We start from the raw sequence: 23753 nt of genomic DNA, 5'->3' as shown, positions 1-23753 counted from the left end.
AGACCTGGGCAGTGAAGGAGGAAGACATTCGCCGGCTCAGACGTACAGAAATGACAATGATTAGGTGGATGTGCAGTGCGTCCCTGCGTCCAAGGCCTGGAGGGGCTGGGTTTACAATGGAAGAGTTGAGAGGTAGGATGGGACTGGAGTGTATTGGTGTTGTGATGAGGAGAGGTAGATTGAGGTGGTTTGGACATGTGGAGAGGATGGGGGATGATAGTTGGGTGAGGAAGGTGAGAAGTGTTAATATTGGGGGTGGGGTTATGAGGGGTAGACCGAGAAAGACATGGGACGAGGTCATTAAGTGTGACCTTAGGGTTAAGGGACTGAACAGGGAGGCTGCAATGGATCGTGCAGCATGGAGAGCCGCCATTAGGTGACCAAGGCCGACACATGCAAGCATGTTGGAGCCTTTAAAAACGAAAACGAAAACGAAAACGATATCATCCCTACGTGTCAAGTGGGGTTGGTGGAGGATTAGTGCCCCTCCCTATAAAACAATTAACTCTAAGCCCATGGCTACCCCGTTTGGGATACATGGCGTCTGGCAATGAATGAATGAATATATATATATATATATATATATATATATATATATATATACAGGTAACTCGCACGGAACACGATCTCACGGAACGCGCTCGCAATTATACACGGTAAGGGCTGGGATACATATAAGACAACGTAAGATTAAAAAACCATTATGAAAACTACAAGTTAACGCAGGAGAGGCCTTTGAAAGATCAAATCCTCGAACGTCACCGCAGCGCGCAGTTTGTTTTGATTACGTGACGATCTAGGCGGGAAATTATTCAGTGAGTGAGACATTCCCGAGTGCAGTAGCACAGTATTTGTAAGTTAAATATTTACAGTACTGTACTGTTCTGGTAAGTTTATGTGCAACTTAAAGTACTATTAAATAACGTTAAAGCAAGAAATAAAGTCTTATAACCAGTTTACCTGATGGGCGTCAGAATATTGCCTTTTTTATTTGTTCGTTTTTTCCACAGTTCTGTTCAGTATTTTGTAAGTTAAATATTTACTGTTCTCGTATGTACTGTACTTGTAAGCACTTAAATAAAGTTAAATCATTAAATAAAGCCTTGTAACCAGTTAACCCGAATTATATGATTACCTATGATCGGCGTCGGAATATTGCCTTTTTTGTTTGTTCGTTAAACTCTTACTGTACTGCTTTTCTACAGTACTGTATTTGTAAGTTAAATATTTACTGTTCTGGTATGTACTTGTAAGCAATTAAAGCATTAAATAAAGCCTTGTAACCAGTTAACCTGATTTATATCATTACCCATGATTGGCGTCGGAATATTGCCTTTTTTTTGTTTGTTCGTTAAAGACTTATAATAAGAGAAAAATACATTTTTGTCTTGGTATCTTTACCTATTTGCTCAGGTTTGCTGTAATGGTTTGCAACTTGTAGAAAACTGTGAAAACTTTCGGGAAGTGAACGAAAATCTGGGACATGACCTTGACTTCACCGTCTCATGTATCATCTGTCAGTTCACCACCGGCTATCGTGATGAGTGGATGTACGATTTTTTCGCTCGTGGCCATGCCAAACCACACATAGTTACACCCATTATCTCGACCCAGACAGAAAATACAACCTTTTTCCTCCCTTGCAAAACACAAAACCACCCTGTTTACGAGACAGCAATATATATTGCGAAAATAACAAGGTAAAATGATAAAGATGAACGTAAAATGATTGAGAAAGATGAACATGTTATGAAGGAAGAAATACGTTTTCCCTGTCTGTAAACGTATTTATTTCTGCTTTGTATCTGTATTCGTAATAATTAGACTTGTTGTTAGTTCTGAAACTGCATTACGATTCTATTTTTAGCCATACTCGTGGTGTGGGAGCTGGCCTTATTGCTAATCGGACTGACCCTCCACTTTATTCTCCCGTGGCAGAGTCTAGCCTTGGAGGACGTGCAGTTTTCTCATTTAGGACTGAAAATTCAACTCTTTCGCTCCCTTTTCCAAGCATGGGCACAACGATAACGTAAAAAATAACTCGAAACTACCATAAACATATATCAAAAAGGTGAAAATGTATTCATAACATTTTTTTTTTTTCCAGCCATTCCTAACAGATTATGTACTGAAATCATTCGATATCACAGTACTGCATTTCTAAGTTAAATATGTACTGTTCTGGTATGTACTTGTAAGTTAAAGCACTGGTACCAGTTAACCTAATTTATTACCAATGATCGGCGTCGGAATGTTTCCTTGTGTTTACGTACAGTATTTGTGTGTTGAAGTTTTGCTCAGGAGTACTGTATTTGTGAGTTATAACATTAAATAAACCTTCTAACCACTTAAAGTTCTTTTTAGTGACAGATAACAGCAAAACAACACATTTGGGGGGTCTAGGGAGCAAAATACGGAGTAGTTTAAATATACGCGATTTCGCACCTAACACGGCACGGTAGGAACGAAACCCTCGTGTTCCGTGCGAGTTACCTGTATATATATATATATATATATATATATGAGTACAGGTATATATACTGTATATATATATATATATATATATATATTCTGTATATATATATATATATATATATATGTGTGTATATATATATATATATATATATATATATATATATATACACATATGCAGTAATCACTCTAATATCCGGACGCCCAATAACTGAACATCCCCACTACCCGGACTTTATCGTCCTGGGATCCAACATTCCCAAAATGGTCCGAAAACCCCCCCAAAAAAATTTAAAAATCGATTTTTTGCAGTCCGTAATTTCAACTTGCTGCGCGCGCCGCGGGAGAGCATTGTTTTGGTTCGTCATTCCTCCGACGTCCGATAGAGCGCCGCTGCATCCTCCCCACTTCCCGCCTGTCTCTCACTGCGACTGGACCTACGCTCTTCGCAATGGCTGCCCACGTGCTTGTTTTTGTGGTGGTGCCGTACTTGCTGCGAGGCCTCCTGCTGCTCTCGGGCCTCCTCTTAGTGTGTGTGATGATGGCCCCACCACCTGAGAAAAGGAAGAGAGTGGTGTTGACTCTGGAAAAGAAGAGGGAGATATTGGAGAAAGTTGATGCGGGTTGGTCTTCTTCCCGCATTCTCCGCGAGTATAACCTGGCCCGGTCGACTTTGTTTGATATCAAACGTTCCCGAGACAAACTCATGCAGTACATGGCTGACTTCTCGTCGAGAAGCAAACGCAACGTGGAAAGGAAGATTATGTTTACCCCCAAGTTTGCAGAAATCGACCGATCCATGTTGATTTGGTACCGACAGCAACGTGCAGCTGGTGTGATGGTACGTGGAACGGAGCTGAAGGCTGCTGCTGAGAAGTTTGCAAGGCTTCACGACGCCCTAGACTTCAAGGCATCCGAGGGTTGGCTCTTCGCGTTCAAGTTGCGACATGGCCTTACTAACCGTAAAGCACATGGCGAAGCATTGGACGCTAACGAGGCTGGAGTTGACGAGTTTCGGCACAAGGTGAAAGGCTTGATCGACAGGGAGGGCCTCACTCTCGGTCAAGTCTATAACGTAGACGAAACTGGCCTATTCTATCGCTCGCTGCCAACGAACACTCTAGCCGAGGAGACGGAGAAGCGTGTACCTGGCTGCAAGCTTTCTAAGGAACGGATATCTGCTTTGTGTTGTGCCAGTGCTAACGGCATGCACCGGCTTAAGCCCGTTGTTGTTGGCCATGCAAAGCAGCCTCGGTGCCTTCGTGGGGTGGTGGATGTCCATCCTGTCGTCTGGTACCATTCTTTGAAAGCATGGTTCACAGCTGTGATTTTCAAAGACTGGTTTCACCGTCACTTCGTCAAGGAGGTCATCCAGTACCAGACGAAGACACTGGGAATCCCTCGCGACCAGGTAAAGGCTCTCCTTCTGCTCGACAATGCACCTGCCCACCCGTGCGACAAGGACTTGGTTGCTGAGAATGGCCGTATTAGGTGCATGTTTCTGCCACCTAATACGACTGCTTTCATTCAACCCATGGACCAAGAAGTGATCGTGGCAACAAAGCGCCTGTACCGTCGGAAGTTCCTGGACGAGGTGATGGTTGTTCTCGAGGACGAGGACGAGCGCAGGGAAGGACGTGACACTCGAGGCAAGCGGACTTTGGAAAACCTTCGCCGCTACAACATCAAGTCTGCGCTGTACAACTGGGCTAGTGCATGGAAGGAAGTCCCTGTGAAAACTCTTGAAAATGGTTGGTCTCGTCTGCTTCTCGGAACGGATGTGGAGTACGATTTTCTAGGGTTTGACGTGGATGATTTCCATGCACGGCTACGTACGCACGGCGACGTTGTTGATGTGGACGATGTTCGTGAGTGGTTGGACGACGACGAGGGCGATCCTGGGTATCAGACGTTGTCTGATATCGAGATCGCGTCTTCGGTTGCTGGTGTCAGTCCCGAACTTGAAGATTCCGACGATGAAGGCGACGATGATGCGGACTCCTTTCAGCAGGACACTACTCCAGCCATCCCCAAGCTGAGCGCACTCCGGGAACATCTAGAGTTCGTCCTAGACTACCTGGAACACCCGGACTGTGACAGGGAGATGGGGCCCTTGGGACTCGTGGAGGAAGTGCGTGCTTTCAGGCAGTGCATCATCAATCGCCAGAATTGTCGGTCCTTGCGTCAGTCAACGATTGACAGTTTTTTCAGGCCCGTGACCCCCGCTGTGCCAAGCCCTGGCTCCACTCCGTTGCCTCCCCAAGACAGGTCCTCATGCTCCGAGCCACAGCCCAGCACATCAGCTACAGTGGAGTCACCGCTCGACGTGAGTTTGCGGCTTTCCTCAGAGTCTTCTGCAGTCGGTACGCCATCACCACGACCCAGCGATGCACCCCTTGGTCGCCTGCCAGTGATACTCTCGGACTCTGACAGTGAATAAACAGCAAGAACTTCTCCACTAGACCACACGGGAATTTTGAGTGTTGTGCAGTGAAAAAAACGGTGTGTTGTGTTAAGGTTTTCGAAATGAGAGAAAAGACTCAGTGGAAACAAAATTTAACGTAAATAAACTTCTTTGTTTTGGCTTTGGAAAATAAAAAAAAATTGGGAAAAGTTAATGTGCAACACTAAATTAAACTGGAACATTATTTGGACTAAAGTGAACACTGTGAAGAGAAAGAACTTCTGTGTGTTATTGACTAAGTTCGGTGCAAGACTTCAGGAAGAGTGTACTGCAAGTGCTTCAGGAAATCGTTCTTACTGTCAGAGTCCGAGAGGAGGCGGTTATTCATCGAGGTGGCCAGGGACTTGCTGTAAGTAGCCAGAATGTTTCATACTGTACTTTTTTCCATACTATACTTACCAGAATGTTTCATACTGTACTTTTTTCCATACTATACTTACCTCATGCATGTGCAGTAGGAATGTGTTTTTCAGAGTTAGGCTAGGTTAGGGTCCATAAGTACCAGAATGTTTATTAATGTATGAACATACTTCTAAACCCTCATATTATGTTTCTTTTGCATTTATTTCAGTCATTTATGTGCCTTATTGATGTGATTTGGGTGTTAAATAAGTGCTATGCATGTCCAGAGGGAGTTGTATAGGTGTTTCTCTGAGTTAGGGTCCATAAGTACAAGTCCATAAGCTGGGGCCCAATATCCGGACGAAACCAATAACCGAACCTACCGATGGCTCTATTACTCAGGATATTGGAGTGATTACTGTATATATATATATATAGAGAGAGAGAGAGAGAGAGAGAGAGAGAGAAATATATATATATATATATCTACAGGTAGATAGATAGATACAGTATATATATATATATATATATATATAGTATATGTGTGTGTGTGTGTGTGGGTGGGTGTGTGTGTGTGAGCTAGAGCCATCACGAACTAACCTAATGCCAGTTTACTGTGTGCACGTAAATTATTACGTACAGTAATTAGCAATGCATTGCCCTCAAAGAGCGCATTACATGTGGGCACTTCTGTAATTGTAACCCTCCATCACGAACTTGGTAACAACGATAAATCAGCCCTTATCTACATAACTGGCAGATACTGTATAACTTATCATGTGAGATAGGCCTCAATGCCAAGTAATATCTCTGCTTCTGTTCGTTATTTCCAGACCATGTGCCGATTAGGGAGTGCTTTAATTATAACTCCATCGTCTATGTTACTGATCGGGCTGTCATGTTTCCCTGAGGCACACAGGATGCATTGGTTTACAAATGAGGAGTTGGTAGATATGCACCTGGTTTATGGTGCTGCAAAGGGAAATGCCAGGGAAGCTTGTCATCTGTCCGCGGAAAGATTTACGCAACGACATCTGCCATATCCCAGTACATTCACAGCCACAAATAAGAGGTAGAGAGAGACTGGATCATTAAGGCACAGTGCTGCAGAAAGTGGACGACCACGTTTTATTTGCACAGCCCAATTAAAGGAGAGGATCCTAGAAAAGTTTGCAAGAAATCCTCAAGCAGGCACTCGTGGCGTGGCTAGTGATATGGGAGTCAGCCATGCTACAGTATGGCGGGTACTTCACGAGCAGTTCCTACATCTGTATCACTTTCAAAGGTGCACAACATGCTCCCAGAGGATTATCCAAGAGGTTCTAACTTTTGCCAGTGGTTTCTACACAAAACAGAACTCAATCTGGATTTTCCTAGGATGATACTACTCTCAGATGGGTCATGTTTTACAAGACCAGGGATATTCAACAACCACAACATGCATGCATGGGATGAGGCCAATCCACATAGGACATGGTATAGAGGACATCAGCATCGCTTTTGTATTAATGTATGGTGCGGCATAATTGATGATGATCTCTGTTCACAGGTCCATATGTACTACCTGGTTGCCTAACAGGCCAAACTTATTGTGAGTTTTTAGAGGATGAATTGCCCACTTTACTGGATGATGTACCTTTAGCAAGACACAGGACCAAGTGGTACATGCATGATGGTGCATCCGCTCACACAAGCATGATTGTACGGGATTATCTCAATGCTCAATTTACCAACAGGTGGATAGAAGTGAAGGCCCCATTCCCTGGCCAGCATGGTCGCCTGATTTAAAACCCATTGATTTCTTTTCATGGGGCCAACTCAAATCCACAGTGCATGAAACGCCTGTTGCCACCCAGGATGACCTACCACCACAGATTCAGGCTGCATGCAGTCAACTACATACAACACCACAGGTTTCTGAATGAGTTCGACAGTCTATGGATCGCCGATGTCAGTTATGCATCCAGGTAGGAGGGAGACACGTGGAATACCTTTTATAAGGTATTTGCATCCTTTCTGATTTAAATAATATGCTAAACACTGTGTCCAACTTCGCTTCTCGGTGACAGGCACTGAAAATAAAGTTCCTATTTGTTATTTACCGTATCCATGAATCAACAACTGTATTATGTTACAGTACTGACGTAATGGCCATCCCAGTGCAATTAGTGTGGTAATGCAACGTGACAGCATTGGATGGCTCAATATGAGAGATCAGTATGCTGTGTGCTACACCACAAGTTATTACAACATACAGTAGTAATAACTATGTACATTATGTATTGTTACATTGATTAAACCCATCACACACACCATTTTACTTGTTAAAAACCCCAGTAACATCAGGCTGTAACTAGAATGCATCTGAACATATGCTAGTTGATGGGTGACAGGATGGGAGGCAGTGGGAGGGGAGGGGATGGGGTTGGGAGACGGAGGGTGGAAGAAGGCGTCAGTGTACGGAGTGGTGCTCAGTGTGTGTTTGCTCTAGCTTGGCTGATGCTAACAGATTTTAGTTAATGCCTTGTATCTCATCAGTGGCCCATATATTTGAATTCCCTTATAGAAAACTTTGGGTTTAATTTGTAATTATCAAAACATTCTTGAACTCCTCGTTTTCTGATAATTTCCATGTTCTATGTGTGTGTGTATGAGAGAGAGAAAGAGAGAGAATACATACAGGAATGAGATCGGCAAGCATAGTTGTCATCAAGCCCCATGCACCTCATTTCACTTCCTTTTTATAAGTTGGGGCATGAATCCCGCCTGATTGGGCGATGGGGATTGGGGGGATTTATAGTGATTGCAAGGGGTTTTAGGCTTTTTATACTGTACTGTACTGTGCAGTACTTTAAAAGTAATGGACAATACTGTATATGCTATATACAGTAAAACCTCATTATAATAGACTAAGTGGGGCCCCAAGCCATTCTGAAAAATGTGTAAGTCCAATAAAAGTGACATCTGGACTTCCCCCTGCTAACCCGGACTTTTTCCGATATACCAGACATTAGTCCAGATCGCACCCACAGTTTTTCACTACCACTGCAGTACTGTACTGTATTATACATTCACTACAATAATCTATCTATCTATCTATCTATTGCCAGACACCTCAATCCTGTAAGGGGTGGCCACATACAAATCGCCTCTATGTCGCCCTGTCCAGTGCCACTTCACTGCCTTGCTCCCAGCTCACATCCCCCCTCTCTCATATGCCTCTCTACTCCATCCCTCCATTTCATCCTAGGTCCCCCCACCCTTCCTCTCCCCCCCTCCACCTTACTCGTATACACTCTCCTCATTAGTCTCTCGCCCTCCATCCTCTTCACATGGGCAAACCATCTCAGCCTTCTCCTAATGCTTTCTATCACATCCACATCCACACCATAGCACTCCTTCAATTCCTCATTTGTCAGTCTGTCTCTCATGTGACTCCACATGTTCCTCTCAATTAACTCATTTCCAATGCTCTCATTCTTGACTTGCATCCTTCCAAAAAGGTCCAAGCATCACTTCCGTATGTTAGAGATGGTATCACAATAGTGTCATGCAGTGACTTTTTTTTACTTCCATGCTCACTTCCCTGCACTTTATCACTGCTTTCAAAGAACCAGCAACCTTTCTTCATTGTTGCACCTTTCAAGCACTTCACCCTCTAAACTTCCTTCCTTACTCATCACACTACCCACGTATTTAAACATACTCATATTTTCCATTTCCTCCTCATCCAGCCTCACTGTACATTCAGTGACTTCATTTCTCTCAAAGCCCATATTTACTCTTCCCTACATTCACCTTTAGATTCCATTTCTTACACACACTCCCAGAATCATTCACCAAGCCTTGCAGTTCCCCTATGTCCTCATTCAACAATAGTATATCCATCCATCATCCAATCCTATATTGCCCCATGAGGAGTGTAGGAGCCCAGGGCTAGGCAGTTGGTCTCGACATTTAAGATGAAAGTGACCAGCCTCACTCATCCCTGAGTGGCATTACATGAGCAATCAACCCCAATCACCCCTTGGATATAAGCTTTCACTGGCTCAAACCGATTGGAGAGCAATAATTACCCACTAAATCACCAGGTGCCAAAATCTGATTATATGGTTACCACCCAGTGTAGTAAATGGTCTCCTGGTGTACAGGAAACCATTTGGCTTGTCACTCAGTGTACAGTCACCCACAGGCAGAAGGAAGAGGAAAGAATGAAGGAAAGAAATATCGTCTGCAAACAACAGTACAGGGAGTTTCTAAATAGGTTGCTCCAATATCTACTGCCCTACCTTGTACTGTATCTTCTATAATCCCATCCATATACAGACTGAACAACCATGGGGAAATGACACATTTCTGTTTCAATCCAACATTCAGACAGAAAATTCACTCAGCTCATTATCCACATGCACTGCAGCCTTAACTCCCTCATACATACTCTTCATGGCACACACCAACTTCCCATTTACTCCACATATCTTTAATACTTTCCATATTCCTTGTCTATACACCCTGTCATATGCTTTCTCCAGACCATGAAGGCCGCGTACAACTTCTTTCCATTCTCTACAATAATCACCTTATTGTGGTGAACATAGCTGAAGTGGTCAGGCAGTCTGGACCACTTCTGGCTTTATCAGACTTTTTCTGATAAACAAGAATTTAGTTCAGTAGGTTCCTCGAGTCCGATAAAAGTGAATTCCGGTATACTGCCGTTATATCGAGGTTTTACTGTACCTGTATAATAATATAGTGCAATATAGCTTCAGTATACAGTGCTTTTGTTACAGTGGTCACTTAATGTATGGATCACTTAACATCCTACTTTTCAGAATGTATCGCATACGTTAAGCAGTGCATGATTGTATATAAACTAGAGTGCACTCAGACAGCGCATACCTCTGCCAATGCTGGATCCAGATCCGGATCCATCCCAAAATTTAATCAATTCTTTCTTGGCCCATGGCCCACCCTTCCACAAAATATAATTGAAATTCATTACGAACTTTTGGAGATATTGTACCATAGGATCCAGAATCGGATCTGCCCCCAAATTTAATGAGTTCTTTCTTGGCCCATGGCCCACCCTTTCACAAAATTTCATTGAAATTCATTGAGAATGTTCAGAGATATCGTCTAGACAAACAGACACACAAACATGAGTGAATACATAACTTCCTCCAGCTTTGCTAGAGGTGGTAATAAATGACTAACGACAATGACAATAATGTTGCTATGGTTTTGTGGTTTTTACTGTCCTGTTTAAAGTGTTCATATAGCTTACCCTTGACATCTTCAAGTGTGCAGGATTCGAGGAGGTTGGGTAGACTGCGTATCGTGGCCTTGGTGTCCTTCTTGGGGGGTTCCTTCACCACAGGTTGGTCTGGGCTGTGTTCATACATACAGAAAGTAGTCATTAAACAAAATTTCTGACAGTCATTAATCATGAAACTTCTGATGTTCTTTTTTGCTATTAAGTCCACAGAGACTTACAGAAATACTGCTTATTAGTTACAATGCTAAATACATACAGCTGAAATGCCAGGATCCCACATTTACATTATAAGTAGTCTGGACAAAATTATAATACAAGGAAAAACATCATTGACATGCAATAAAGATTTGCTGTACCAGAAGGAAACACTTTGCAATTATTTTCCATAAAAACCTCAACCACATCACTTCAAGGACATATTTAATAGTCTATTACTACTACTAGATTATTTCATTCAGCTTAGGAGACATTTAGCTGAACTTGAGGGATTCAGTTCATAGCCTTCATTAACCCTTGAATTACAAGAAACATTTCCAAGCTTGAAATATACTATTCTGAAGATAGCAAAACTGGACTGAATGGGCTACAAATCATCTTCATTATCTTGACTTTTTTTCCCCACAAGAGAGGGTAGGGTATATTGGAGAGAAAAAAAATAAAAAATAAAATAAAAAAGTTATGAAGAAGATTACATAATTTCAAGGTTTATGTGGATAATGACTGCAAAATAACATAACACTGCAAATATACAATAATTATGATACCATATTGGGAATTCTACATATGAGTACATTACTACGTTGCCTTATAATTCATAAACTACTCAAGTTCAAAGGGATCAACAACTCATATCCAGTACCCAGTGGTGGGCATTAATGCATTAATCATTCATCCATTAATAATGAAGCTAATATTTTTGTTAACGCGTTAATCTGTTAATTTTTTTTAACTTAACGGATTATCGTTAACTTCCGTTAAAACTTCAGTTGATTTTCGTTAATCTGTTGTTTATTTTCTGATACAAGTCACAGAGGGTACAGAGGGAGTGATTGGTGATGAGCAGTGTGGCTTTAGGAGAGGGAGGGGATGCTTGGATCAGGTGTTTGCTGTAAGACAGGTATGTGAAAAGTATTTAGTGAAAGGTAAGGATGTGTTTTGGGCGTTCATGGATTTAAAGAAAGCGTATGACAGAACTGATAGGGGGGCTTTGTGGACTGTTTTAAGGTTGTATGGACTTGATTGTAGGTTACTAAAAGGAGTGAAAATATTTATGTAAATAGCAGAGCATGTGTAAGAGTGGGAAATACTGTACTGTAAGTGATTGGTTTCCCGTGAGAGTGGGACTGCAGCAGGGATGTGTGATGTCGCCTTGGTTGTTTAATATTTATATGGATGGTGTTGTAAGGGAAGTGAATGCAAGAGTGCTAGGTAAAGATCTGAGTCTGGTGAATATTGACGGTAGAGAGTGTAATCTGAAGCAGCTGCTGTTTGCAGATGATACTGCACTGGTGGCTGATTCAAAGGAGAGATTGACAGTTGGTAGAGGAGTTTGGAATGGTGTGTGAAAGGAGGAAATTGAAAATAAATGAGAATATGAGTAAAGTGATGAAGTGTACGAGGTTGGTAGATGGTAGGAGGATGAATATACTGTAGTTTTGAATGATTAGTTGCTTGAGGAGGTAGAGTGTTTTAAGTATTTATAGTCACATGTTGCTGTGGATGTAAGAATTGATGCAGAAGTGAAGTTTAGAATGAATGAAGTAGGAAAGGTGCTGGGAGGAATGAAAAAAGTGTTTAGATGTCATTCACTTAGAATGGATGTAAAGAGAAGGCTGTATGAGGTTGTGGTACTGACTGTGTTATATGGGGCTGAAACATGGAATATGGGTGTAGAAGAGAAGAAAAGTTTGAATGTATTGGACTTGAGGTGTCTGAGGAGTATGTGTGGAGTGATGCGAATAGATTGAGTGAGAAATGATGAAGTGCGAAGGAGAACTGGAGTTGTTCGGGAGATGGCTGATCGAATTGAGCAGAGGGTGCTGCGATGGTTTGGGCATATGGAGAGAATGGATAATGAGCAACTGGTGAAAAAGATAACTAGATCTGATGTGAGAGGTGCAAGGCTGAGAGGAAGACCACACATAGGATGGATGGACAGTGTGAAGAGAGTGTTGGATGCGAGGGGGATGCCTGTTGAGCAAGGATGAGTGGCTGTGCGTGATAGAAATGAATGGAGAGAATTTGTGAATGAATATATGATGACACAGCCCTGAGGGGATTTTTCTCCTGCATATGTCTGATCAGCTGATCAGGTGCAGGTAAGGGGATGGGTCTATTATGATGTGGCAGGGGTAAACAAGCTCTGCTCTCGGGCCCTGCTGTGGATGTCGCTGATTGCACTGCACAGTTGACCCTCATGCGGTGTGGTGCGGTGAGGATCTGTCCCTTCTCCACTTTGGGGTTAAGATGCGTATGAATGTGGATGAGTGAATTGGGAGTGTGTCGTCCTGTCTCAGCTACCTCCCTTTCCTTGGGGGAAGCAGCCAAGGTATAGAGGTAGATAGACAAGTCACTTTAGGTCAGAAGTGTTTTAAATCGTCAAATCGATAGTGTCATGGTGACTCAAAGCCAACAGAACTTTGCACTGTGGAGTGATCATAGACTCATAGTGATGGCATCTCATGTACATCGTAAGAGTTTATCCCCTTGTCTCAGCTGTCTGTAAGTGAGACTGAAGTTGGCCTGTAAGTGAGACTGAAGTTGGCCTGGACAGACTGGACAGTCAGGAAACTGTTGCAGATAGTGAGGGTGTTGTCGGCGAGGCCGTGGTGGATAATGACTCAGAGCTGCATGAGAACCCCTAGCCGCATCTCAAAAAGTTTGTGTCCTACAGGAAAATAGAGGGCAACAATTATACTTTTCAATGTAAGGTCTGCCTGCCCAAGCAGCTGTGAGGAAGGACTCAAAGAGGAAGTAGAAGAGTAGTGGTAACCTAATTGTGTGATTGTGTCATTTGCATTTCTATTAATTTTGAATTCCAACTGTATTTTTAAAATATTTTGGGGTATTAATAAAACTTTTCTAGCTTTAAGAGTGTAATTTATAAAGAAGAACCGAGTTTCTTATGTAAAATACAAAAATTAGCAAGTAGCAGATTAGTGGACTATCAAATTAGTGATTAGTCAAGCTAATGATTTAAAAAACTAGCGGATTAATGGATTAACGGTTAACTTCCGTTAATTTAATGGCAGAATTAGCGGATTAACTTTAACAGAGCCACTTGACGGATTAATGGATTAACGGTTAACGAAGCTAACGTTTTTCACTAACTTGTTCACCACTGCACATACTATTGCATATCTTTACTTGTATAGTATCTCTGGTCATCTACTGTACTGTATAAACCTTTCAATATACTGATGTATTTTCAGTTCTTGCAAATCTCTAACAGTTTTATTAAACTTTAAGATATATTGAACTGGAGAAATTTAAGAAGTTTTGAACTGGAAGAGTTATATTAGCCTTCATTGACCTCATGACAGTCGTCCAGCACCCTCTTGACAACTAAAGCATCTCCCAAGCTAAATATATATTTCCTGATGGTTGAAAGAATACGAGGAAAAATGTGCCATGACACTAAAGGGGGTGATTAATGATGTTTCCTCCAGGCAACTACTATGTTAAAATATGTTGCCTCACATTTTTTCAATATCAGATAGCTCAAGGAAGTCTTTATGGAAGTAGTGGACCTGGATGATGGTAACAATGACGAAAAAAGTGGGTGTCATGAGCTTGATGAACAACCGTCCCGTGTCATAAACCTGTGGGAAAATAAGCAGGCAGTTAGCCTTGAAAATATGAGTGGTCACTGACTGCCCCCTTCCATACATTTTTAACTATTTTCACACAATTTTATTCAGATCAGAAGCAATTTTTAAAAATCTGGGGGGTGAGATGTAGCTTTCACTGTATAGTTCATTACAAAAGTTGCCTTCAACATGAATAAGGTGGTCTGGTGGTGCCATAATTAAGCTAATAAAACATGACACTGGACTGCAGGGGTTTATTGTATTCTTATTACCTTCAGATAATCTTTTCCACCTAAGTAAGCGATATTACCTTATGAATAGGCTAATGGATACAGTTTCAAACCCAATCACAAAAACTGTTTTACCTAAAGTCAATAAATCATCCTGAGATGTCGAGAATATACTTAAAAGTTACTTGAGGACATGAGAGAGGTAGGACTGAAAATAGGAAGAACAAATGTTGGACATCAGCCAGGCCTTCTTGTCTGATTTCCAAATTACCTCCAAATTCTCCTTAATATAGTCACCCAAAGCCCTCGGGTTTCTGGAGTGGAAGACAAGGAGTGGCTTTAACTTGAGGTCATCTTCGGTGCTGCCCCCCAGCAGCAGAGTAAGCCAGTCCATCGAGAACTTGAACCCCAATGCAGACTTTTCCTCTATTGCCTGATACGTCTTGGAGGATATTCTCTTCCAAAAACCAGTCTCGTCAAAATTCATGATCCGTTTTGCACTGCAGTCACCCTCCATGATGACCCGCTTAAGTCTGTTAGGGAAAGGTGCTGCTGCCACCTCATATCAGTGTCTCACTTACACAGAGAGTAGGCCAGCATGCTCTCCAGTACAAATTTCTCTAACTATCTACACCAAACTACATGCACAGTACACACTACACTTCCTATTCAAAATTCAACAAAAATAGCATCTATTCACCAAGCCTCGGAGTCCCCAGGGGGGGGACCATAAATGCCCCCACCATCCGCCCCTCTCCCGGTGATGACTCGAGGTGCCTGGAACCACTGTCTGACTCTCTTCTACTTCATTTCTGCAACATTCGCGGCCTTTCATCTAACTTTCGCTCTGTTGAGCACCACCTCTCCTCCTCTAAACCTCACCTTCTTTTTCTAACAGAGACTCAGCTGTCTGAGGCAGCTGACAGCAAACCCTTTTCTGTATCCTCCTAATTTCTTTATACTCATTTCAAAGCCAAAGGTGGCTGTTGTGTATATACAGTATATGCAACGACTTATCTTGCTCTCGTGTTCCTGAACTCAATTCTTCTGAATTCTCTACACTCTGGCTTCGGCTTTCCTGTCATTCTCTTACTAAATATATCTGTGCTGTTTACTTATCCCCTAATTCTACTGACTATCAGAAATTCTTTGACTATCTTACTTCTACAATGGAACACATTCTATCCATTTCTCCTTTCTCTGAAATCTCCATTCTAGGAGATTTCAATGTTCACCACCACCTTTGGCTCTCCTCTCCTTTCACGGATCCACCTGGTGAACAAGCCTACATCTTTTCTATCCTTAATGACCTAGAGCAGCTTGTACAGCACCCTACCTGTATCCCTGACCGCCTTGGAGAGAGCTCCAACATACTTGACCTCTTCCTCACAACTAATCCTTCTGCTTACTCTGTTAATCTTTTCTCTCCGTTGGGCTCCTCCGATCACAACCTTATTACCTTAACCTGTCCTATCACTCCGGTACGGCCTGTGGACCCACCAGGGAAACGTCATCTGTGGCATTTTGGAGCCGCGGACTGGGAGGCCCTCAGGCAGTACTTCTTTGATTTTCCCTGGAATGATTATTGCTTCCATGGCCGTGAGACATCTGAGTGTGCCTTGCGCATTACGGAGGTTATTCTCTCGGGCATGGAGGCATACATTCCTTTCTCATATCCTTTGACTAACGCAAGAAAGCCTTGGTTTAATCACGTTTGTTCTAATGCTGTCTGCAACAAGGAGAGGGCCTGCAAAAGGTACCGGAGCCAACCCACCCCTGAATCACATCAACTTTACGTTTCTGCCCGGAATCGTGCTAAGTCTGTTCTTCGCTCTACTAAAAATAATTTCATCCATACTAAATGCTCTCAACTCTCCAACTCGAATTCTTCCCGCTCCTTTTGGCACCTTGCCAAAAATCTTTCTAACAACTTTACCTCATCATCCTTTCCTCCTCTTTTCTACTCTGATGGTTCTGTAGCTATTTCTTCTACTGATAAAGCAGATCTCTTCACACAGACTTTCTCCTCCAATTCCACCTTAGACGATTCCGGTGCTGTTCCTCCATCACTTCCCCCCCCTGACTTCCTCATGGCTGACATTAAAATTTCTTCAGTTGGTGTATTTTCTGCCATCACTGGCCTCAGTACTAACAAGGCATATGGGCCTGATGGGGTCCCTCCTGTTGTTCTCAAGAACTGTGCTTCTGTGCTTACACCCTGCCTAGGCAAACTCTTTCGCCTTTGTCTGTCAACTTGTACCTTTCCTTCTTGCTGGAAGTTTGCTCTCATTCAGCCAGTCCAAAAGAAGGGTGAACACTCCCAACCCTACAACTATCATCCAATTGCTTTAACGTCCTGCATTTCAAAAGTTTTCGAGTCAATTCTCAATAGAAAAATTTTAAGGCATCTTTCCTATCACAACCTTCTTTCCGATCGTCAGTACGGGTTCCGTCAGGGACGCTCCACTGGCGATCTTCTCACCTACCTTTCAGACTCCTGGTCATCCTCCTTTCGGGACTTTGGCGAAAGCTTTGCCACTGCACTTGACATCTCAAAGGCTTTCGATCGAGTCTGGCATAAATCTTTAATTTCCAAATTGCCCTCCTACGGTTTCTATCCTTATATCTGTGCCTTCATCGCTAGCTTCCTTTCTGGTCGTTCTATAGCCGCTGTTGTAGACGGCCATCGTTCTTTTCCTAGATCTATCAACAGTGGTGTTCCTCAGGGCTCTGTCCTATCACCAACACTCTTCCTTTTATTCATCAATGATCTAAGCTGTACATCTAACCCTATCCACTCATGCGCTGATGACTCCACCCTTCACCTTTCCATTCGGTTCCCGCAACGCCCATCTCAACAGTTACTTCAACAAACAAGGGATGAGGCTATGGCACACCTAATGTCTGACTTGGCTTGTATCTCTGACTGGGGTAAAAATAATATGGTTGTTTTTAATGCATCTAAGACTCAGTTCTTACACCTATCAACCCGACAAAATCTTCCACAGGTATACCCACTAATATTTAATAATATTCAGCTTAATCCTGCATCATCCTTGAACATGCTTGGGGTTTCATTTACTCGGGACTTATCTTAGAAAGATCATATTACATCTCTTGTAAAATCTGCTTCCGAGAGATTGGGTATGCTAAGCCAACTCCGCTCTTTCTTTACCCCTGCACAATTGTTGACTCTATACAGGGGTTTTATCCGCCCCTGTGTGGAGTACAACTCTCATGTGTGGGGAGGCTCCCCACATACAGCTCTTCTCAACAGGGTGGAGTCAAAGGCTTTTCGTCTCATTAACTCCCCTCCTCTTACTGACTCCCTTCAACCTCTGTCTTTTCGCCGCACTGTTGCATCTTTATCTCTTTTCTATCGCTACTTTAATGGTCACTGCTCCTCTGAACTGTCTGCTTGCATTCCTCCACCTCTACGACGAGCGCATAGCACCCGTCTGGCAGCAAACTCTCATCCCTTTTCTGTCCAACTCTCTAATGCAAGAGTTAACCGTTACTCCAAGTCTTTCATTTATGCAACAGGTCAGCTCTGGAACTGTCTCCCTCTGTCTGTATTTCCTGCTGCCTATGATCTCAAGTCTTTCAAACGCAGTGTGTCCAGGCATCTCAAAATGATCGGATCTTGAATTTGGCTCTCTATTGTATTTTGTTTTTTTCTCTTGGAGGGAACTGTTCTGCGGGCTCATGGCCTTTAGTTCCTTCTTCCTCGCATTAAAAAAAAAAAAAAAAAAAAAAAAAAATCTGCACTCGCCGCCTCACCAGACATCCTCACGTTCTGCAGGCTTGTCCGCTTCTTAATGCGGTCAAACCGCCCATAACTAACCTTAAAGATTTCACTTGATCAAGATTGCTTCTCATCTTTAAGTCGTCCCACAGGAAGAAAGTCTTCGTACATATGATCACCTGATTCATGGGTCCCTTCCTACGTGCGAAGCATCCGTTCCAGCTTCTCCATCACAGGCTCTCTCTGGCATGTGATATGGGAGGCAGTGAAGGTTGCAACTTCCTCAGTGGAAGTCTTGATGGTCTCCCCTTTCTTGATGATCATCAAGACAGTTGGCTGGGCCAGGAGGAGAGCTGACGCTATGGCACATGCATCCTCGCCTTTGTCGTGGCTCTTAAAAATGTCTAACTTCACTTCAATAGGCAGAGTTTTACGAGGGCACTTAACGGGAACATCACCAGCACCAACACTATCAGGCCGCTTACCACCCCAATTAGGATCACCACTACCACCACTAGTCCCACCACATGCAGCACCCTAACCAGACATGATCACAATTAGGCCAAAATTAACACAAAATCACACTCCACACAACATTAGTATCACTGCCCTACTCAAAGCACTGCTGGGACACAGTTACAATGCACTATGATAGCAGCTTGCGTAATACTGGTGATGCAACACAATGCGAGGTGGGCAAGCGCAAGAAAGATCTTCACTCAGTGGCAGGCAGTGCAAGAAGAACGGCACGGGTGCATGTGGGGTGAGTGATGGATGCAGGGCTGCGGGGATGTTTCTGCGCATCCTGGAGGGCAGGTGGGCTCAGCTAACCAAGAAAAGCATGTGATTCAAACTTTTGGCCCATCTCTCCTGGATGATACATGGTAGGACATGTCGCAAGATCGGGGCTCAGCCATATTTGACGAGGTATGGGGGTATTTCTACCCCCATCATTAAACTGGGGTATCACTTATTGGGGTATCGCATACTGGGGTTTGACTATTTTCACTCTGCATAGAACAATTTTTTCACAATGCTTTGTAAAGTCATACACTAGCCATCATGCTTCCAACACCAGGGCTGTGTTTGAGAACCTATGCAAAGACAATTATTACCTCTGTCTGAATATGATCTATCTATTCTGTCTATTGCCAGACACCTTAATCCCGCAAAGGGTGGCCACAAACAAATCACCTCCATGTCGCCCTATCCCCTGCCATATCATTGCCCTGCTCCCAGCTCACACTCCCATCTCTCATATAGCTCTCCACTCCATCCCTCCATCTCGTCCTTGGCCTCCCCTTCCCTCTCCCCCCCTCCACCTCACTCACATACACTCTTCTCGTCAGTCTTTCATTCTCCATCCTCTCCACATGACCAAAATACTTCAGTGTGTCTCTCCTAACGCTTCCTATCACATCCACATCCACACCACAATGCTCCTTCACTTCCTCATTTGTCAGTCTGTCTCTCCATGTGACTCCACAGGCTCCTCTTAAATAACTCATTTCCACTGCTCTCACTCTTGACTTGTGTCCTTCCAGCAACGTCCAAGCTTCACTTCCATACATTAGAGTTGGTATCACAATACTGCCATGTAGTAACTTTTTCACTAGCACAAATCATTTGCATATATTTGTTGGAATTACTGTAAAATATTGAGATATTTAAACAAATTAGCTGTGGAACAGAAGAAGAAGGCATACAGTGAATGGCTAGCGAGTAGAGGTAGGGGACAAGATGAGAGAGAGAAGAGAGAGGCATATGTGAGCAGAAGGGACGCGAAGAGATTGGTGAAGGAGAGTAAGAAGAAAGTGGATGAAGAATTTGGGAGGAATCTGAGTGTGAAATGGAGGGAGAGTAAGAAATTGTTTTGGAAGGAGGTAAAGAAAGTAAGGCAGTGTGAAAGGGGAAACAGTAGGGGAGTGAAAGATTGGAATAACAGATTGTTGGTGGAGAAGAGAGAGAAATTGAGGAGATGGAGGGAGCACGATAAGGATTTGTTGAATGCAGAGAGTGAGAGCAGTGTGAGTATAAGTGGTTGGGGAATGGCTGGGAGAAGAAGAGATGAGTGGAGGGAGGAAGAGAGCAGTAGGGTGGAAGTAGTAGAAGCAATGAAGATTAAGATGGGAAAGGCCTCAGGAATTGATGGAGTGTTTGGTGAAATGGTTAGGTATGGGGGTGAGATTGTTGTGAAGTGGATATGGATGTTGTGTAGATTGGCTTGGGAAGAGGGAAGGGTTCCAGAGGACTGGAAATCAACTATAATTGTTCCTTTATAGAAAGGAAAAGGGGAGAGAGAAGTATGTGGTAACCATAGGGGTATTTGCCTTCTTAGTGTGACTGGAAAAATATATGGTAGAATACTCATTGATAGGGTTAGGCATATGACAGAGGAGCTAGTTGGAGAAGAACAAGGGGGATTTAGGAAGGGAAAAGGGTGTGTAGATCAGATATTTGTTCTAAGATGATTAATGGGGAAGTATCTACAGAAGGGAAAGAAAGTGTATGCTGCCTTCATGGACTTGGAGAAAGCTTATGACAAAACAGATAGGCAAGGTATGTGGAAGGTATTAAGAATATATGGAGTGGAGGGGAAATTGTTGAGTGCTGTGAAGAGTATGTATGAAGGAGCTAGGGCTACGGTGCGAGTGGATGGTGAGCTGAGTGAGTTCTTTGGTCTCAATGTGGGACTGAAACAGGGTTGTGTGATGTCTCCATGGCTGTTTAATATATAGATGGATGGGGTTGTAATGGAGGTGCAAGGTAGGGCAGTGGATGTGGGGGTGGCTCTAATGAATGAGGGTGAGATTTGGAAGATTCCGGTGTTGCTGTTTGCTGATGATACAGTATTGTTGAGTGAAGATGAATGGGAGTTGCAGGGTTTGGTGAATGAATTTGGGACAGTGTGTAGGAAGATGAATCTGAAAGCTAATGTAAACAAGAGTAAAGGCATGGTGTTTGAGAAAATGAAGTCACAGAACGTACAGTGAGGTTGGATGGTGAGGATATGGAGAATGTGAGTGCATTAAAGTACTTGGGTAGTGTGATGAGTAAGGATGGAATGTTGGGGGATGATGTGCGTGAAAGGGTACAGCAGGGAAGGCAGGTTGTTGGTTCACTGAAAGCAGTGATGAGAAATAGGGAGTTGAGTATGAAAGTTAAGAAGTCACTACATGATAGTATTGTGATCCTTACCCTGATGTATGGAAGCGAGGCATGGACCTTGCAAGAGGGGAACAAGTCAAGAGTGAGAGCAGTGGAAATGAGTTACTTGAGTGGAGCACATGGAGTGACATGGAGGGACAGGTTGATGAATGAAGAAGTGAAGGAACGTTGTGGGGTGGATGTGGATGTGGTTGAGAAGAGAAATACACTGAGGTGGTTTGGACATGTGGAGAGAATGGAGAATGAAAGACTGACTAAGAGGGTGTATGTAGGTGAGGTGGAGGGAGGGAGAGGGAGGGGTAGACCGAGGATGAGGTGCAGGGATGGAGTTGAGAGGCATATGAGGGAGGGTGAACCGAGTTGGGGGGAGGGTAGTCAAATGGTGGGTGACAGAGCGACTTGGAGAAGTTTTGTCTGTGGCCACCTTTTGCGGGATTAGGGCATCGGGCTATACTGTAGATAGACAGACAGATAGACTTTTATTTATTATTATTCTATCTGTCTATTTATTGCCAGATGCCTAAATCATGTAAGGGGTGGCCACTGGCCACAAACAAGCAACAAATCGCCTCCATGTCACCCTGTCCCCCGCCATTTCACTGCCCTTCTCCCAGCTCACACCCCCCCTCTCTCATATACATCTCCACTCCATCCCTCCATCTCATCCTTGGCCTCCCCCTCCCTCTCAACCCCTCCACCTCACTCACATGCACTCTCCTCATTAGTCTCTCACTCTCCATCCTCTCCATATGATCAAACCTCCTCAGTGTGTTTCTCCTTACACTTCCTATCACATCCACATCCACACCACAATGCTCCTTCACTTCCTCATTTGTCAGTCAGTCTCTTCATGTAACTCCACATGCTCCTCTCAAATAACTCATTTATTTCCATAGCTCTCTATCCTGACTTCTGTCCCTCCAACAAGGTCAAAGATTCATTTCCATACATTAAAGTTGATATCACAATACTGTCATGCAGTAATTTTTTCACTCGTGGAAGTTCAAACAGAGGAGTGTGCCACTGCCCCCGAGAGAAAGCTGTGAGTAAGTGGGCTACGAAGCAGAGGGACAGGGAAACAAAGGCCGTGATGTTGCCAGTTTTACTTTTATCTGCATTTTTTGCAAAACGATGTATTTAATAATTCAATTTAGATATGCAATAGCATGTGTAATTCCTTACAAAAACCATTAGGACATATTATTTAAATCAAATATCCACAGTCTAATAAATTATTATGCTGTGGAAACTTGATTTAAATAATATGTTTTAATGATTTTTGTAAGGAATTGCATATGCTACTCTTAATAAAATAATGTATTTTTAATTTATTATTACCGTATTTCGCGGCATGTAAGAAGCAGCATTGTGAAAGACGCACCCTAATTCTGGCAGGGCAGTTCTGTGAAAAAAAAGTTTGCCCCAACCAAGACTACAGTAAGGTTTCTTGATAAGAGCCATTACCACACAGATACACACTCACCTTTCAGAATCTATTCATTACTGAACATCAGCCTTTGGTTTCTTTTTTTTATATACAAAGAATGGTACAGGAAAAGAAAACAATGCCCCTTCTTGACAAAACGTGACTGATATGAGCCACTATCACTTAGATACACACTCACCTTTCAGAATCTATTCAGTACTGCTCATCATCCTTTAGTTTCTTCTTTTATGTACAAAGAATGATACAGGAAAAGAGAAAACAAAACCCCGTCTTAACAAAACGTGACTTCAAATCACAAGGCCATCTCAACTTTGTTGATAAATATGTATCAGTAAACTGATATAAACACTGTTTTTAATATCTTATGAATTTAAAACCACAAATGAAGTCAATAAACTCTATTCTTTCATTCACTGACGAAAACATAAAATACAATGAATGTTCACATCAGTTCATTTATCCTATAAGAACCCCGTCATATTCCACACCTGTTACGGAATTTCCTCACATTGCCTTGACTCAAGCACAATATCAGACTACTACCATCATTAATCATGCACTCTAACTAACCTGTAATTACCTCCACAAATAATATAAAAAGGTAGCACTTGTAAATACACAAATTACAATGTGTTACAACCAAAGTTCAATATAGCAAGGCTGCTTGGGAACAGGATAGACAGCTGTTTTTACTCTCTTCTCTCAGTATCACTCCTTCACTGTCAGCTATGTTTGCCTTGCTGCATCAACAATTAAAAATGCATGCTTCATGGATCATAATTTACTATAAACATTCATTTT

General features: G+C 42.8%; 1 protein-coding gene across 1 annotated transcript in view; it reads right to left on the bottom strand.

The window, feature by feature from the left end:
- Nucleotides 1-23753, bottom strand: part of Piezo (piezo type mechanosensitive ion channel component) — a 1050432-nt gene that overhangs the window by 737973 nt on the left and 288706 nt on the right. Inside the window, exons 15-16 of the mRNA XM_080275143.1 lie at nt 14253-14374; nt 10563-10666 (exon numbers count right to left, since the gene is read on the bottom strand). Coding sequence (XP_080131269.1) covers nt 10563-10666; nt 14253-14374 — 226 coding nt within the window. The remainder of the gene's footprint in view (nt 1-10562; nt 10667-14252; nt 14375-23753) is intronic.

This window comes from Coenobita brevimanus, chromosome 60 (assembly GCF_032717465.1).
Source record: "Coenobita brevimanus isolate Jiangsu-jjx chromosome 60, ASM3271746v2, whole genome shotgun sequence".
Lineage (NCBI taxonomy): Eukaryota > Metazoa > Arthropoda > Malacostraca > Decapoda > Coenobitidae > Coenobita > Coenobita brevimanus.
This window is presented reverse-complemented; position numbering and strand designations above follow the sequence as displayed.